General features: G+C 41.4%; 1 protein-coding gene across 1 annotated transcript in view; it reads right to left on the reverse strand.

Annotated features, from left to right (window-relative positions):
* Positions 1–18,158, reverse strand: part of mthfd1l (methylenetetrahydrofolate dehydrogenase (NADP+ dependent) 1 like) — a 43,131-nt gene that overhangs the window by 13,254 nt on the left and 11,719 nt on the right. Inside the window, exons 16-24 of the mRNA XM_030771279.1 lie at positions 17,597–17,699; positions 15,661–15,737; positions 13,428–13,568; positions 12,392–12,460; positions 9,523–9,634; positions 4,116–4,255; positions 3,944–3,985; positions 1,800–1,900; positions 747–924 (exon numbers count right to left, since the gene is read on the reverse strand). Of these exons, the coding sequence (XP_030627139.1) occupies positions 747–924; positions 1,800–1,900; positions 3,944–3,985; positions 4,116–4,255; positions 9,523–9,634; positions 12,392–12,460; positions 13,428–13,568; positions 15,661–15,737; positions 17,597–17,699 (963 nt within the window). The remainder of the gene's footprint in view (positions 1–746; positions 925–1,799; positions 1,901–3,943; positions 3,986–4,115; positions 4,256–9,522; positions 9,635–12,391; positions 12,461–13,427; positions 13,569–15,660; positions 15,738–17,596; positions 17,700–18,158) is intronic.

The raw sequence follows: 18,158 nt of genomic DNA on the forward strand, positions 1-18,158 counted from the left end.
GTTCACTGTGCATGAAATCGTCCAGTTTGGTTATGAGAATATCTGTCTTGGCTATTAAACAGGTCCTGTCCATCTAATATCACGAGGTCCTGTGATAAACACACTTGAGCCTGAGCCTGAACCTGAGCCTACTGGTAAGCATTATGTTTAATGAGGTTCAACCACAGAAGGTAACAGTGGCCTCTATGGCTTTCACAACGCACAGTTTAACACTGCGGCACAGATCTGCTCCATGCTAAATTTTCACTGGGTCACTTTTAAAACATCTTGGGGAACATTCACACTGCCTATAAATCTAGAAACCCTGAGGAAGCATCTATACTGCAACAGGCGTATACAGGAGTTACAAATGCTCACAGTTATACGTTCACTTACACTAAACACTACAGGAGTAATGATGCATGTGTCTGTTTCAAAACCACATATTTCACAGTAATGAAAACATGCCAAACCATAACCCAAAGTTGTGGAATGTATCAAACCGTGGGTTTTGTGCTCCTTTACATCCCACACTAAAAACATTTGTCACCAAACTAAACGAAATTTGCTTGTCAATGAGTTAATCCCAACTGATCTTAGCATTCCTCAAATCTTCAAGAGCACAGGACATCTGTATCATACATTCTTGAGCACATAACCGCTTTAATTGCAGCTATATCCCTGTGTAGTCAGTAGAGATCCACAAAAGTTGTTCAGAAATGCATCCAAAATGTAATCTGACCTGTTTGTATGACAGACCACCTCACCTGCAGGCTGTATAAGAAACGGAAATCGTTCTCCTGCGAGGCTGCTTCTTTCACAGCGTGAGCAAGCTCCACAGAGCCCCGCCCACCCCGTGCCCAGTGATGACACGGCACAGCCGCCGAGGCCCCGGAACTCGCAGCAATACGACACACCATGTCAATCTCTCTTTGAGTATCAGTCCTATGATGAGGACAAAGAGAAAACAGCAGTCAAAGGTGGGCATGAAAATGACTTTGGGCATGAATACTGACATCAAGGAGTAAATTGCAAATTACATTTAAATGGTGAATGAGCACTTGTAAGAATGTTGGTTAAAAGTTCAAAAGATAAGTTTGTTTAGCAAACAGTCAGTGTAACTAAGTGGCCAAAAACGAATAACTTTTATTCAGTTCTGTTGCTGGCTGTGTGTTAAAGCTAAGTAGAATTCTATTATTGTTCTCAATACCGTGAAGGCATAGGGACGTTGAACCAAAGTGTGTGTACATGGAAGGTCCAAAACACATATAATTTGTCATTGACTTGTCTTGGCAAGGCCCAGACACTCAGTTTCAGTTCATTCACACTCAATGGAGCAGAGAGCCCCAGGCCTTGAACTCATCTGTCTCATTCTCATTTTCTCTCTCTCTCTCTCTCTCTCTCACACACACACACACACACACACAGATGCCTAGTTTCTCCCTTTAACGTGCTGTCAAACACACTTAACAAACAAAGAGCTGGCTTTATACCACGTCAAGGGCCACTTAGATTGTAAGAGTGTGACACGGCCAGAGAGAGAGAGAGAGGGCAAGAGAGAGAGAGAGAGAGATGAACCTGATGATGGGTTTAGCCAATAGGATGATAAGATTGTAACATTTCTTAAAACATTTCTTTCATACACCCTTATCAGTAATCCACCAACCAATAATGATAATACAGCTACGGTAAAAATTACATACTGTAAAAATACCGCCGATTCTATCAAATTCTTCTAAATTTATACACAATGAACTATCTGACGGATATCATACAGATGAGACATTCAAAGAAACATTTTGTTTGAAGTCTATTCTTACTTGAACACATTGAGAGCGACGACCACAGGCACACCAAACAGGTGAGCAATCTGAATCTGTTTCTTCAGGTTACTGCACCCCCTTTCAACCAGCTCCAAGTTCTGTAAAATAACACAACAACACATGTACAATTTGGTAATATAAGTATTTAGCAAGTCCTGTTCATGTTCCGGAAAACATGAGCTATGATAAACATATTTATTACATTATCAAGGCTGCCATTATTTTCCTCATTGAGAGTGTAATTCATAGGAATTAAGTGATAAACACATAAACGTGTGCTTAGGTCTCTATGGATTTAGCCCATTATTTAATAGCATTAGACAGATTCGCTAGAAGATAAAGTCCTGAAGAGATGGCTTGCAATGTTAAGAACATTTTGGGAAATTCCACATACCTGAAATGCTTTGAATCAACCCACAACCATTTAAAGTGTAAAACTGTGTCTCTGACAAATTTATATGGGATTAAATTAGCTTCAGCCACTTAATGCATTCCAGTACAGCTGATGCTAAGCCTGATAATCCACTCAAACAAATAAAGGGTTCCTGCATTAAATACAGCATTACCAGAGCAGAGGGACTGACCCAGGTTATTCAGTGAAAGATCGCTGATTTTTGAAAAATTGGGTTTTTTTTTTTACATACCAAAACAGTTTAACCTAATCAAGTAATGTCTGATGGTCTTGTATTTTTATATTTATCCAGCCAAACAAATGTGCAAAACATCCCCAACCAGTGCAGTTAGCTAACAAATCTATCTGGTATATTGTTTTCATTTTTTCCAGAGGATTCTCATTCATTCCTATTGTATCCTGGATTTCCCCTCTACCACAACACTAAAACCTGAGCTCCACAAACAAAGAGACAGGGGATTTTGACAAATCTGACCAATTTAAGTTTCACAGCTGCCTCTTCATTCCAGAATGATCTAATCAGCAAACCGTTCAGGTTGAAAATGTACAACCTCTTAAAATCGCTTTTTTATGCCAATTTCAGAATTTACTGGCAATTGCATTTCCTTGTGATTTTGGAAAGGAGCAAGACAAGTTATATATATATATATATATATATATATAAAAAGGAGTCTGTCAGTCTGTTAATTCTTACTGACAGAGTGGACTGGGAAACAGGTCCAGGTTTGCAGGTCCAAATGACTAGGTGTCAATGCTCAGCAGTTTCACAGTATTTCACAGTAACTGGAGTGTTCCACAGAGACATACAATTGCAGAGAATGGAATTTTAGAATTGAAACTCAGAAATAAAATTTTGACAACTTTTGACGTCATCTTCACCTACGTTTTCGTCTACATCTCATCACTAAATTTTTGTTGTCATTACCTTAAAAGGTATTTCTAAGTGAACCAGAAGTTTCTAGAAGCGTTATGATTCTGCACTTTTCAAAACTACCTGCACTGACACACACTTTTGAATGTTTTACGATCCATAGTGTAAATCTTAAAGATTTCCTGCTTGGATCTAAAACGTTGGCCAGTATCTTGTCTACCCAAAGTGCTGCAAAGCCTGAGGCTGATTTAGGACAGATGTCTTCACTCTCATCTTTGAGGAGGTCACCCCTCCCAGGGAGCTTTCCGGAAGAAAAAAAAAGAAAAAATTCCTTTTCTGTTTTACAGCAACAATGTCACTCTCTACATGGAGTCATCCAACAGACTCAGGCTTTAGACCCTGGGAGATGTTGTCGAGCACCTTCTGGTTCGCATTATACAACCGCACAATTAGCTTAACTGCCTTCAGTATTTACTCAGCCGAAGCTGCTTTGAGATTCTGACTAAAAACAGACTAGGCATTTTCAACTACAATTCCCATTAGGCCATCCTCTGCAGCCAGCAAAGCCCAAGTTATATTTACACTGTTAATCAAATAATGACCGAAAAACCACGTTTGAGCGAGGGAGGGGTGGAGGAAAGGTCTTTGGAGAAATGAAGGATTGGGCGTCTCCTTGTTAATGTTTCATGTAGAGGATGAAATCACAATATAGTGTACGTCAGAGAGGAGTTTCAATACTGGACAAGGCTGAAGCAGTTCTAGATGTCAAAGCCAAACAGTTTAGTCTATTAAATGAATAAAATGGCCTTGTGCTAAATGAGCTAGTCAAAGCCATTTGGTTTCTGATAAAGTGCTTACCTCATCTATGTATTCTCTGGGAAGTGGTGCTCCAGCAGTGACCTTGGAAAAGAAATATGCAGAATGAGAATTACAAATCTTTTCAAAGGAAATATTTTGCCTTTAATGTATGGATTGTTGTGTCATACATAGGTATGTACGTGTGAAATGGGGGGTGGGGAGTTCCCCTTACATTTGGACCTCCTCCATGCATCTTCAAAGCTCGTATGGTCGCCACCAGTACCACCACATCAGGCCTCAGTCCAGACGCCCGACATTTAATGTTAAAGAACTTCTCCATCCCAATGTCTGCTCCAAAGCCAGCTTCTGTCACTGTGTAGTAATTAATCATAAGAATAATAAGTAAACTGTTTAATAATTGATTAGTAATTAACCATCTGATTAGGAATGAAAGTCACTTGTTGTTTTAGTAGACTTTAGGTTTTGTCACAGAACAAGATAACACCTATTCTCTTCACTGGTGTGTGTGTCAACAGTGAATTTTCCACTCTTCTCTCCTCTCCCTGGCCACTCCTTATCTTTTTCATATTCTCCTTTGACAGCTGCGTTTCCCAAAATCTTTAACTTGGTCTCAAGAGCGTCCTCTGGCATCCTGATTTCCCATTCTCTCTCTCTCTCTCTCTCTCTCTCCAACAAGCATCTATTTCTTTCTTTCTCTAACCCTTTTTCTTTCTCTACCCCTCTCCTCTCTCTGCCATTCCCCTCTTCTCCATTAACACAGGCCAGTTCTCTGCTATAGCTCAGCTCTGTGACAGCACACTGACTGTGCTCTTTCAGTCCCACAGGAGGTTCTGGTATCAGCTGGTTCTGGTATCAGCTGAGAGAAACCCATCCATCGCAGGATTTTACTGACTGTAAGCCAGGCAAAGAAAACAGTAAACATACAAATCACAGCTGTTAAATGACAGCCCTGTTCATTCACTGCTTCCTGCCAGGCCTAATCTAGGGCCTCCCACTGGAAATCATAACCACTGAGTCCAAGTTTCCCGGATACGCCAACAACGGCTAACGCTAAAGATGTTAAGCACTGTACATAACTAAATAGCCCTAAATGACTATTATAGCTATCTTCAAAGAACAATGGAAAGTGACATTCAGAATATCATATTAGGCATTAAATTAATTAAATCCAAGCAACATTAAGCGTCCAATGCACTGTTCAATCAAGCAGAGCAGATTGTTGCTAGCTGGTGAAGAAATCCAGGTTGCAACTATACAGTCTATCGACTAGCTTCATGCTAGTTCAGCATCACTGATTACATCAGAGGTGCATGGGAGAGATAACTCATCAGGTCCCAGTGAACATGGATAGACACAGAAAGTTTAGTTAAGGATTATTATAATGACGCCGAATGGTGGTAATGTGATTTGAAAGAAGAATAGTTGAACATACACATGCTAACACGCCATCTGTAATGAGAGACTGTTTAATTTTCTTAGCACTCCAGGGAAAACAAGCCCCTCTCCTGTTTTAGAGTAAGGATGTAATTACTGCCCTTACAGACCTGTGTGTGTGTGTGTGAGTTTATCATTAACGTGTGTGTGTTTTGGGTAGTCTCACTGTATAAGTGTGTTTGAGTGACCACAAAAACAAAAGTTGATTTCCAGCCTAAGGATAAGCGTTAAAATGTCATTACATAATAAACAACATTTGGTTGGTAAAGGTAAACGTGAGGTAAATATCTTGATTTATTAGTCACTGCATGCTCTCCATACTGGACTAGTTAATCTATGTCTCAGACACAAGCCATACAATGTGAAGGTAGGAACTGTCTACATGTGCTACTGGGAAAATTAAAAAAGGATTAAGGGGGAGGTTTGTGTTCAGACCTCCTCTTCATTCTTGTGTATTTTCAATGTAGCATATTTCAATGTGTGGGAAAATTCTTATGGCTCCTGAGGATAACCAGTGATGTGACCCATTCTATTGAAGAATATGATATCCCTGGACTGGTACCTCCCCTGGTACTACTTAAGTATGCATGGTATGTATTTGTATATATATGTGTGTGTGTGTGTGTGTGCCTCCTACTCCCACTACACCCTTGAGTTTCCTGTGCAATTTCCCAGGCTAAAGAGATGGGTGTGTGTATGGGGCTATGTTGTTATTTCCACTACCGAGGCCTGGCATCCTTGCAGTGAGTGACTGTGAGTGTGTGTGGGTCTGGAATCTTTTCCAGAGGCTGCGTTTGAACTGTAGTTACCTCTCCATGTGTGCTAGCAAGACTTGCACTCTGCTCCACATTTCTGAGCCCATTAACCTAATCCGACCTCTGCTGTTAAAACCTTATTCAAAGGAATGAGAGTTAAAAACCAGTAAAACGGATCTAATTTAAAGGATTAGATAATTCGTCTGTGTGTGCACGCATGTGTGTTTATGTGTATTCGTGACAGTATGACAGCATACAACACTAAAGTACAAGACAGGGAAAGCCAAAAAAAAGAAAAAGCAAATGGTTTAAGGAGTGAGACAGTTATCAGCTGCATGACAAACCGAATCTACCACATGCATGCCCTTTACAATCAACACCATAAACTGGGATATGAAGACTTCACACCAAAAATCTGTCTGAAAAAATCACAAATTAGCATGATTGGGCAGAAAGGCATTGTGGTTCGATCCAGGCCCAACCGCAAAGCATGTTAAATTGGAGCCCTGTTTGGGAGGCCATTGTGTGGGGAGAAAGCCGTATCTGTCTCTGTGGGAACGCGATCAGTGTGCATTGACAGGCTCTGACATCACTCCTATGCTAGTTACTCCACTGTGAAAAACTACAGATGACTACCGAATGACTAATGTAATTAATACTGACCAGAAACATGTTGCGGCTTTCACAGTTCCAAATTATGTATTTGCAATGGCTCTTTGACTACAGCGGGAGCACCCCCCCCCCCCAACCACACACACACACACACACACACACCACTGTACTCTGGCACAAACAAACTCAGATGGTGAATAATCATACGTTCACACAAGATGTGTGTCATCAGGGAAGATGAATGGATTGTTTTTGGTAGAGAATGCAAAAAAACAAAAAGAAAAAAAAACTTGGACATGTTGAAAATGTGTGATTACAAGACATACAGTGTATTTTCTTGTCAAATTAATAAGGGGGAGAGGTCAGGATATCCATCAGAAGAACGGTAAACTGTATTTTTCTGAACAACATGGAATTCAGTGATTGAATGTATGGAGGCGGGGGGGGGGGGGGGGGTAGAACAGACAAATGTTTGTTAAATGTTAACAATACCATGAAAAGAAATAAGACAAACTTATTGCTATGTTTTTTCCTGCAAAACATCAAAGTTAGAGTGTGATGTTTCTTTTTAACAGGTAGCTGATTTTATCCGTACCAACAAACTGTGCTTGGAAGGAAGGAGAAAGGGTGTTTTCAAAGAATTCTTGGTTAGTTGATTTCCCAGTTCAGGAGAAATGTGAATAATCACGATGAGACAGATACATACACACACACACACACACACACACACACACCTGACCCAGATACAGACAGTGCACATCACACAATTCCAAGTCAATTCAAGTAGTTTCCTTCAAAAAGGGCAAGGCATGTGTCACTGTCAGAGGAGGAAGATGACATTAATAAACTCAGAGAAATCACAAAAGTCAAAAGCTATACACGGAACATCTGACCAAAAAACAGAATACAACAGATAATGGACTTGTGCACAGGTCTGAGGAAAATGAACGGAGATAATTCATTTATTAAGACTCGATAGTTCATATGAACGTTTCCATTGTTTGGTGAGAACATCTACTCCACAAATAGACCAGTGGTTTTCAATCTGTCCCTCAGGGACTCCCTGTCTTGTGCATTTTTTGTTTCAGTCCAGCACTAGCACAGCTGGCTCCGCTGGTTTACCATGTTATCGCAGATGACTGAGCTAATCAAAGGTTTGATGACCAGTTGATCAGGGGAATCAGGTCTGATAGCGCAAGGCCGAAACAAAATTGTTAAAAAAACAAAAAAAACAAACGAACATCTGTCTTAGACAAATGTTACATTCCCACTCTGCTGGCGCTGGAACGTGACTGTGAGGGAAGAGTAAAAAGCGAAGTGAACAGCAGGACGTAAACCCTCAGAGTTGTGGAAAAGCATAATGGAAACCACAGAATCTGTCCGGACGTATACTGGCAGTCTAGAAAATTCACTGCAACAGATCTTATCCTTAGTCTAACTCCAAAACAATAAAAACATTAAATACCTAAGATTTCGGTAAGACAGGGAGGAGGGAGGTGGAGAGACACAGAGAGAGAGAGAGAGAGAGAGAGAGAGACCTTCCTCCTCCAGCAGTATGCTCTGAAACTCTAAATTCACACAACGCTCCACCCAGCATGCCTTCCATGCACCACTGCATATACACACGTACACGTACACACACACACACACACACGCACAGAGGATACACGCACACACAACACACCCTTCCACATACATACAAACACACACATGCACGTACGCACAGACTGTACATGCACACATACCCTTACACAAACACACAAGCATGCAAGCGCGCGCGCGTACACACATATAGAAAGCAGAGGCATACTGTTTTGATCTGTGTGTATGTGGAACTTTAATGTCAAACATCTCTCTCCCAGCCTTTGTGACCGCAATTCACAGGCCCCTGGCCACAAAGACAATACCTGACCATAAAGAGCTTTAGGTTTCTTATCATACAAGTCACCAAACCATCCTACTCATACTATCCTCTTCAACAATATCTGACGTAGGAAAGTGAGTTATTGGACCCGTTCAACATGTCACCATGACCCCAAGTAGCATACAGGTGAAGGTCATGTATTTTGCAGAGGGCCAACCATGTCTAAAGAAGACACACTTGGTCTTTCCATGTTGGTATTAGGGTCAAGTAGGTCAAGATGTGTATTACTGGGGAATTCAGGCATATCAATGTTTTTTTTTCTCTTCTATTCACACACACACACACACACACACACACTGTCCTTAAGGGCGGGTTATGTTTCATTCAGCTATCACTCTTGTATCCCGCTGCTTGAAGGTTTATTGCCATTCCACTCATTCTTTCAGTGTGGAAAACATACCACTGAGAGATCAGGGAAGAGATGGACAGAGCACAGAGAGGAAGAGAGACGAAGTCAAGAAAGAGAGAAGGGGGAGGAACTGAGGGAAGACGGAGTGAAGACTGAGTGAAAAAAAAGAGGGAGAGGGAGAGACAAAGAGAGAGAGAGTGGGAGAGAGAGAGAGAGCGAGAGAGAGAAAGGTATCTTCTGCCACAGAGCAGATTAGTTTTGTTTAGCCTGAAAACAACATTCCAGTGGGTTTTAAGATAAAAAGCTGTGGTTCTTCTTAAGGTTTACGCAAGGCACGGACTTATCTGAGGTCTCTGGCCGAGACCTGAAAATGAACTTACCTGTGTAAAGCACAAAAATACGCGTAAGAAAGCTCTAGACTCGAGAAAAGTGCCATGAAAGTTGCAAAATAGCTCACTGTTGGGGTTAAGGGAAGCAAATCTCAACTCATGTCAATGTGTACCAGTGTAACCCACAGTAAGGCATGTCTGCCGGGTGTACTTACCTACATAGCCATCCTCGCCAACCAGTTTGAGAGCCAGTTTGTCAGCCAGAACTGAAGAGCTGCCATGGGCGATGTTGGCGAAGGGTCCAGCGTGGACAAACACTGGAGTGCCCTGCCACAAAACAACAAAACAAAACAAAAAAAGGAATAAAAACCACACACACAGACACACACACACATGGAGTTAGTCATGGTACTTGTGTTACAAGTAGAAGATACTTCCAAAGCACCTTTTTTGTTGCCTTATTTATGCTTTATTTAATATTTTATTTTTTTATTGTTTAAATTTTTCTTGTCAAGGAAAAGAAATTTCTTTGACATTTGAAGGAACCAGAGCAAATATTCTTCTCTTGTACTTTTAGTAAAAAGTGCATAAATTTAGTACTTTTTCACCGCTGAATGACCCTCTTGAGTATGTGTTGTAGTTTATCTTTAATCTAACTAGTTACAGTGGAAACATTTACTAAATGTTTTGGACTTAGAGTGAGTTGTTTTCGAGCTTAAATACATGAACTCTCCTTGTCTATTTTGCACCTTACAACACAACTCAAGTGGTATGAAGGTTATTGATTCTGCTTGGTGTTCCATCAACATCTGGGATATGAACTCACAACCTTTAGGGTCAAAAAGTCTTTTTTCTCCCAAAACACCAGGGCACACAACATACAACACAAGAGTGAGGGGAAGGAAGGAGAGAGGATGGACAGAGCGATGAAGGATGAGAGGTTGTCCGAAAGAAACACAAGGGAAAAGAAGGAGGTGAAGATATTTGGATCCAAGAATCAGCGCTTTCAGGAAAAAAAAAAAAAAGCTTGTGTACAGTTTACTCAGGATGCACCATCTGTAGGGACTCAGTGGTGGCCACGATTCTGTCCATCACAGACGGGCCAGAGGAAGAGAGGCTCGCTTATCTACTCTTCCAACTGTCCAAATAAACGACAACAATCCCACCATTTCTAAATCAGAACTTTCACAGGGGTCACAAGCCATTTGGTCAATTGCACTCTTCTCCTTTTTCTTTCATTAAAAGTGATACTCTTCCTAATGAAAAGACAGAAATGACCGGAGAGAAAATTCACATAAAAAAAAGATCAAAGGATCATCGTTTCCATGACACCCCCACAGTGACTCACAAAGGCCAACGGTCTGTGGTCAAAACGTTTGTGTGTCCAATGTGTGAGAGGCATTGTGGATCTGGAGGGGGGAGAAAAAAAAAAGTCATTTTCCAGTAAAATATCTTCCTGGAAAAGTGACACAGGAAATGAAAGCGACACCTCAGAGCAAATCAAACAGGAAAGAAACTTTTGACACTTCTCGTTTCTGATTGTGGAAAAGAAGATGATAATGTTTTTAAACACCACAGGGGAAAAGGAGGCGCTGGTGGAAACAGGACGAATGGGTGATGTGGTTTCGCTCCATCTCCCTCTTCTTCCTGTCGGTATTTCCTACTTTTTACCTCATTAACAACTTTGATGACCAAATTATGAATTACGACGAGGTCTCGGTTTACGAAAGTAAGGGATTCAAATGGAAAGAACGACAAGAAAATCAGACAAAAATGACGAAATTCGTAATATACTCAATACACGACAACCCGCAGAGGTACCAGTTAAAAGCGTTGGACAAAGGCCATAATTTTTCCCATGTTAAATGTGGAATTGAGATGGACTGACCTTTTTAGTGTATCTGGACCTTCTCATACAATCCACAGTGCACAACATTTTCTCTGATTACATTTTCACAAAGTTCTACAAATGTGAATCCAGATCTAAGGCATCTGAAGGACCACAATGCCTTTGAACTCCAGAAATGAGCAAGATTTAACCAAGGTGAAATGTGAACATAGAGAATCAAAAAAGCAAAGAAAGGGAATGAGAAGAGATAAACGAGAGAGAGAAAGAAAGAACATGAGACCACACGGAGCCCCAGACAAACAAGAGTCCAAAAGTGTGACGAGATTCGGACGATGAACAGAAAAGGGCGGCTGATGTTGCGACACTGATGAAGAACAGATAGGAGCACTGGTCATTTGAAGGAGTAGCTTGTGTGTTTTGAAAGGAAACGGACGACTGAGATTGAAAACTGTTTCTTTGATGTGTTTCTCCAACGTTTACCCATCTGACAACTAGGACAATACGCCAACAGTCAGTTCCTTACATCTTTTCATGGAGCAAAGATCCAACAATCCTCATTCTTCATTAAGAGAACACACATCAGAGTTATACCAGATCTTATTTCAGACCTCACAGTGTATAGGTCAAAACATGTATGTGCTGAAACCAACACACACACATACACAAATACAAACACACATCTTGCCACTGCAAGTTACCGTGGGCCCTTCCAAGTGGAAAATTCCCATAGCGCACTGTTGCCTTGTCTGTCCTGATAGAAGCTCCCTGGCTACGAAACACAGGAAACCAGAAAGGAAAAGTTCCACAAAGCAGAACTGAAGCTTTTCTTTCCTCCCAAAACATCCAGCAGTGCCTCTCCATACACACACATATACAAATGTAAAGCAGAGGAGAAGCAAAACATGACCTGCAATAGCGAGGTCACAAGATCAGATTAAAAACACTCATGTTCAGCCAATACAAAAATGAGCTCTTTTCTTCTCATCTTTTTTTTTGCTTTTCCTATTTTGAAAACACCTAAGAAGTCCTGGTCTGTCTCATACACACGGCTAAGAGCAGAGCCAGATGTGCCAGAGTAGTGTGTGTGTGTCTGTGTGTGTGTGTGTAACTCACATATCAGATAACCATTCCTATCAGGTTTACTCCACACTATCAGATCTGGTCAGTCAGGAGATTACTCAAGTGTAAGAGAGAGTGTGTGTGTGTGTGTGTGTGTGTGTGAGAGAGAGCCTCACCTCCAGTGTCTGCATCAGTGTGGGTTTGATGGCATCTTTCATAAGGACAGCCAGAGCTCCAGTTACACCCTGAAAGCACACAAAGAAAGTAAAACCAGAGCAGACACACTGAGACTGTCAAAACCACCAGCAATGAGATTAGAAAGATTTTAAGTTCTGCATATATATGTGTGCATGTGTGTGTGTGTGTGTGTGTGTGTGTTTCTCAGTGTTCATTCCAATACAGTTGTTTCAGGGCTGGACACCAGATGGCTCAAACTCCAGGAGAGATATGATACAGTAAGGGTTGTCTCACTCTTTCTCTCTCTCTCTCTCTCTCTCACACACACACACACACACATAGTGCGATGTCCTCATACATAGTGCTGAATCCCATAATGCTGAATTTGAATCTGCCCTTAGCCTTAAAATTCTGGACTTTTTTATTTGTGGAGCAAGACCAACAAAGGCTCACAGAGAAATTCATATTTGATTGATTCTCCCTCCCCCTCTCCACTCACTACAGGAATTGGCTGTTGGCTTAGATAAGAAAATCATGATGCCATTGGCAGCACTGCAACACACATTAAAATCAAATCGTCCCTGATTTGAGCTCCAGTCATCTGAGACTTTCACAAGGCTACAAGTCTCATGATAGCTATAACCAAAACTATGCCATTATCAAGTTTACAGCATTAAAAAATACCCATAAAATCACATTTTTATATATTCTGGGTCATTCAGTCTGAACATCACAGAGGCCTAGAGAGAGAGAGAGAGAGAGAGAGAGAGAGAGTGAAAACTCCATATGAAAATGTTGTCAACAGATTATATGTGATAAAATGGAAATATGATGTGAGATGATATGAATGCAGTCAAATGTGCTCCAGTGCCAGCTGACTGTTTGACTAAAAACACTGGAAGCAAGGGAAAACCTGGAAGATTAGGACTGGAAGAAGCTTCCGGATAAAGACTGTGTTATGAATGGTTGGTACATAGACTGCATGGTTTATGTCATTTCACTCAACCACACAACCACACACACACAGTCTCATACCAGGTCGTCTGCCGTGACCGGATTCCCATTCCTGCTGCTGCCCACCACCATACGGCCCAGTCTGGTCTTCATGTCGGCCAGTCCGTCAGCCAGAGCTAGAATGGCCATGATCTCGCTGGCCACGGCAATGTCAAACTGGGCCTGCAGGAGAGACGCCGCACTGGTTACGCACGTAGACACACACACACACACAGCCAAAGGCTCACAGGCCAAGACTACATCAGAAATGTGGTCAGATGTGAGATGAGGCGCGGTTCTTCGAAATGCAGTGTTGCGCAACTACTGAACTCCATAAAGCAGGAGAGGCTCTGACGGCCACTGGAAGTTTTCCCAAGTTCTTTTTAGAGGCACATTTTAAATTATAACACAATCACATTTTCATACAGGCTTCTCATTCAGAACTTATTTCTGTAAACTTTAAATTTCTCTGTGTGTGACCCTGAATATGTAAAATGGTGTCAGTGATCTTGTCAGTAATTCTTGATGAATGAATCATGGCTGTTATAAATATGATAGGCAGTCAGAGGTATTGTTTTTGGTGTAGTGGTTACCAACTGTTGAACCAGAGGTTAACCACACCAGACTGGGACTTACTGAGATTCATAATAAAGACTTAAAGAAGTATTACAGTTATCTATTGTACTCTGCATCGCATTCAGACACAGACAGGCACACACACACACACACGCGCGCGCGCGCGCAGAGAAAGAGAGACTTGCAGCCAACTCTTGCACTCTTCATCACGTAGAATAAATGGCTAACATGTGTCCATGACAACGGCGCTGGAAGCAATCCAAGCCGTCCTGGTTCAGCTCCCAGTCAATAAACAGTCTCCTCAGAGCAGCTGTGAGGAAGAGGGGAAGGTCCAGTCCCCAACTGGCCTTTTCACAATACACATGCCCTAATTTACCCAGAGTCCCCTGCGTCACTCTGACGAACGCCCTCCAGGGAGGTCTGGCTTGGGAGCTGTATTATGTGGGGTGGGGGAGTCCATGGGACGGCATATTTAGGTTTTGTTTCAGTTTGCTCAGGTTCCAGTTTGTTCTCTACAGATCCTCTGCGAGGTCCATTAAAATGTTCTTATGTTTCTGTCAGATCATTGAGGGTGTTTTACTGCAGCTCTGGCGATGTGGTTCTTTGATCAAAGGATAATATTTGAACAGACCAAAGGTGTTTTTTTTAAAGTGTGGACAAGAACATGATGTCAAAAACTGAAATGATCACTTCTGGTTTTGACTCAAGTAAAGCATGTCTGACTACAACAATATTGCTCCAACAACATAGTTACTCACTCAATCTCTCTCACACACATACACACACACACACACACACACACCCTTCTGTGTACTGTCCAAGAGTAAAACCCAAGGGCTTTAGCATGTACTGCTGAGGTTGGATACAGGGAAAGCGATAGATGGTAAACGTAAGAATTTTCTGCATCAGGTCTCGTAGTTTAATTAAGAGAGCAGCAGTAACGCGCCCCCCCCCCTTTCTTTTTTTTCTTTTCTTAAACATTTGTTTTCACTTAGGTTATTTCCCATTGAGGGGCACTGTGTTTATTTGCATGAGTTGGTTTTTTAGCTGTCATTACGGCTGACAGCTGCTGAAACAGTGCTGGGTTTAATAAGTTGCAGTATTACGGGAGAGAGAACAGGGGGGGAAAAGGGGGGGGGAGGTGTGAGAGAGAAGAGAAGTATAGTCCAACAGTTCACATTTCTAAGCTTTACACATGAGAGCTGTGTGAGTGACATGAAAGCTGTCCATTAGTCTCATTTTAATTTACACCTGACCTGGCCTGGTTTACGCTACATAACAGTCCCATTGCCTTCCCGTCCTCACGTACATAACCAGAGAGAAAGACAAAACGTTAGTGAGTTAAGTTACACTTCATTTTAATCTTCAGTAACAGTGTTTTGACCATTACTTGGAGAATCCAGAAAAAAGGTTAAAGTTCACAAAGATTCTTGGACACCAAAATGAATGTGGATCAAAACTCAGCTTGGCAAACTGACTGCACAGTATCAACTACCAGCGGACAGTGACTTTTATTTCTTTTTTAGCTCCTGACATTAAAAACTGGACTGGGTTTATAAAAAAACAGTTTCTGAAATCTGTCATGACGATTCAAAGCCAAAGAGTTTTACACTGGAGACTGAGGTCAGCATTTTCCGGCGTTTTCTCTCTCTCTGAGTTGTGCATAAATGTCATGTTTGTGGGTAATGGGAGTGCTTACCTGCCTAATGTGGCCCTTCTCCGTGTTGGCCTGGCCAATGGTGATCTTCCTCAGGAAACGATCATTGGTATCAACAACTACGAAGAAAGAGATTCCACATCACAGAAGTGATTTCAATGCCCCGGTAGTTAAAAAGCCTTTTGAATGTCATCAGTGATCCATTCTGAATAAGACAATGAGTTAAGGAAAACAGTGCCTGTGGATTCCAGTACAGTTTGGGGTGTTTGTTTTCTGGGCTTTATAATAACATTTCAGAATTTAAACTTAAGGTTTGACTGAGGTACTGAACACATCTGATTGACAGCAGATCGCGGTAAACACACAAACACACCTGCTCTGAGTGTGAGTCAGGGCTTTCAGAAAAGCACAGCTGGGGGTTTGGCTTAAAGCATCTGGACAGATGTCATAGTCATTACTAAACACATGTCCAATATGCAGCGCGCACGCACACACACACACACACACACACACACTCTCACACACACACAGTCACAGTCACAGTCACACTCACACAGGGTTTCACCTAAGGAGAACCCAAGACATAAACGCAAGCCAAAATGAAAAAAAGGAAAGAAAGAAAAGAGAAGAAAAAAAGCCCCACCCGTTTGCTGTAAAAAGACCATTTCTCAAAAGCGAGGAATTTCAGGAAGAGAGAGATGGATGTGGAGCACTATAAAACATAAACAGACAGTTCCGCATGGAATAGCAGAGGGCTGAGAAAAATGCTAATCTCTTGTCTTTTTTTGTGTGTGATTTCCAAATCATTAGACATTTCACTGCAATTAACCAACCACAACTGAGGCCAACCGAAACAAAAGGAAGCATTTTTGACTCTCTTTGTGTCCTGTTTAATTCACCATATGTATGAGTAATATATCTGTGAGGATGACATTAGTAGTATATCAAACGTGAGTTTAAAACAAGTATGCACTAGAAATTACGACAATAAAATGGCAAAACATTGTTACACAATTCTGAAAGACAAACTCTGTCTGCATGTAAGAAATATCATGTATTATTTACAGTAATGATCTTCATTCTTTCATTTCTTTCTCTCTTTCTTTCTTTTAAAAGTGCACTAGCCCTCCTACTCTCTCTCCCTTTTTCTCCCCTCTCTCACGCAACATTTTGCTCAAGAACAAAACTAGTTCTAATCTTCTAGTCCCCTTTTGTACATTCGCACTTTTGAACCCTAATTGTAGATATCCCAGCAGTCACTGCAACACCCTCTCCCAAATCCGTCGCTGTGGACGCAAGACTCCCTAGTGACCAAAAAGTGGCCACACCCCAAACCAGCTGTGTCCAACATCTCATCACCAAAACCTCAACCTCCACTGAACTACAATTCCTTAGGATACCAAGCTTTAACAGGGCGCTGGGTGGACAGACAATGTCTGCGGACATCATGTATTGCTTTTAGTGGTTTAAACCACTAACCAACGTGAAAATGTAAGTGAAATTTAAGACTGCTGGAGAAACAAATGACAAGATCCAAACTGTAACATTCAGCAGATCCGTACATGTCCCGTCTCTGAAAAGACTGAGTGCCTAGCTTTTGAGGATTTTCTCTAAAAAAAAAAAGAAATAATAATATTTACACGTTTCCAGGCTTTTCTGCTCTGAATGCCGAGGATAAAGAGTTGGGGGTTTTTAAGTGGTGGGACAGGTTCAGCTGAAGCGTGTTTACATGGGGAGGGAAGGGGCTTCAGAGGGGATGAAGTAAGAGCATTCCTGCGTTGGTACGTGCTGCGACCGGTCTAGAGGAACACATTCAAATGTCAGGTTGAACCTGCAAATTAGAAACCCTGCATTTCAAACCCCCTCTTTCCCCCACAGACCTCAGTTAAGCCCATTCAGTATAACCAACCCCAGGTTAGACGCAGCCAGAGGAAAACCTATTTGCCTCAATGTCATTACCATCTCAATGAGTCTTTACCTCTCTGCCATGTCACCTTTTCAGGGTCAAGGTCAAGGCGAACAAACGAATTGACTTCCTGTGGTGTCAGGGCACTAGGATCAGTCTTACTGATCCCTAGACGCTGAAAGAAAAAAGAAAAAGAGGGAGAAGAGAGGGGAAAGAAGGGGAAAAAAGACATGTTATGAATATATGACACAGATTAAGCCTAATGCTAAGAGTTTGGATCTTACTTTTCATTGCTTGGACTGACGTTTCAATCATGACGTTAGAGTGTTTGTGTCTAACATCAAAGACATTGCTTTATTAAGCAGGTAACTAATTAAAAAACTCACTCAACATCCAAGGTAACTTTCTGTAGTGATTTAGAGTCAGACTTAATCAAGGTCAGCAGGAGAAAATTAGGTATATCTCTGTTCATGTTACTGTTAGGCATTTCTGCATTTCCATGTATTCCTTAAATGATCTTCAGGATTGGGAAAACCTGTTCAACTTAGAATTTCAGTGTATTTAACCTGAACAGTTTCACCTCGTTCTTTTATCAAACTTTTGTCCATTTCTAATTTTCACATCTCCTCTCCAT

This window comes from Chanos chanos, chromosome 4, assembly GCF_902362185.1.
Source record: "Chanos chanos chromosome 4, fChaCha1.1, whole genome shotgun sequence".
Taxonomy (NCBI): Eukaryota; Metazoa; Chordata; class Actinopteri; order Gonorynchiformes; family Chanidae; genus Chanos; species Chanos chanos.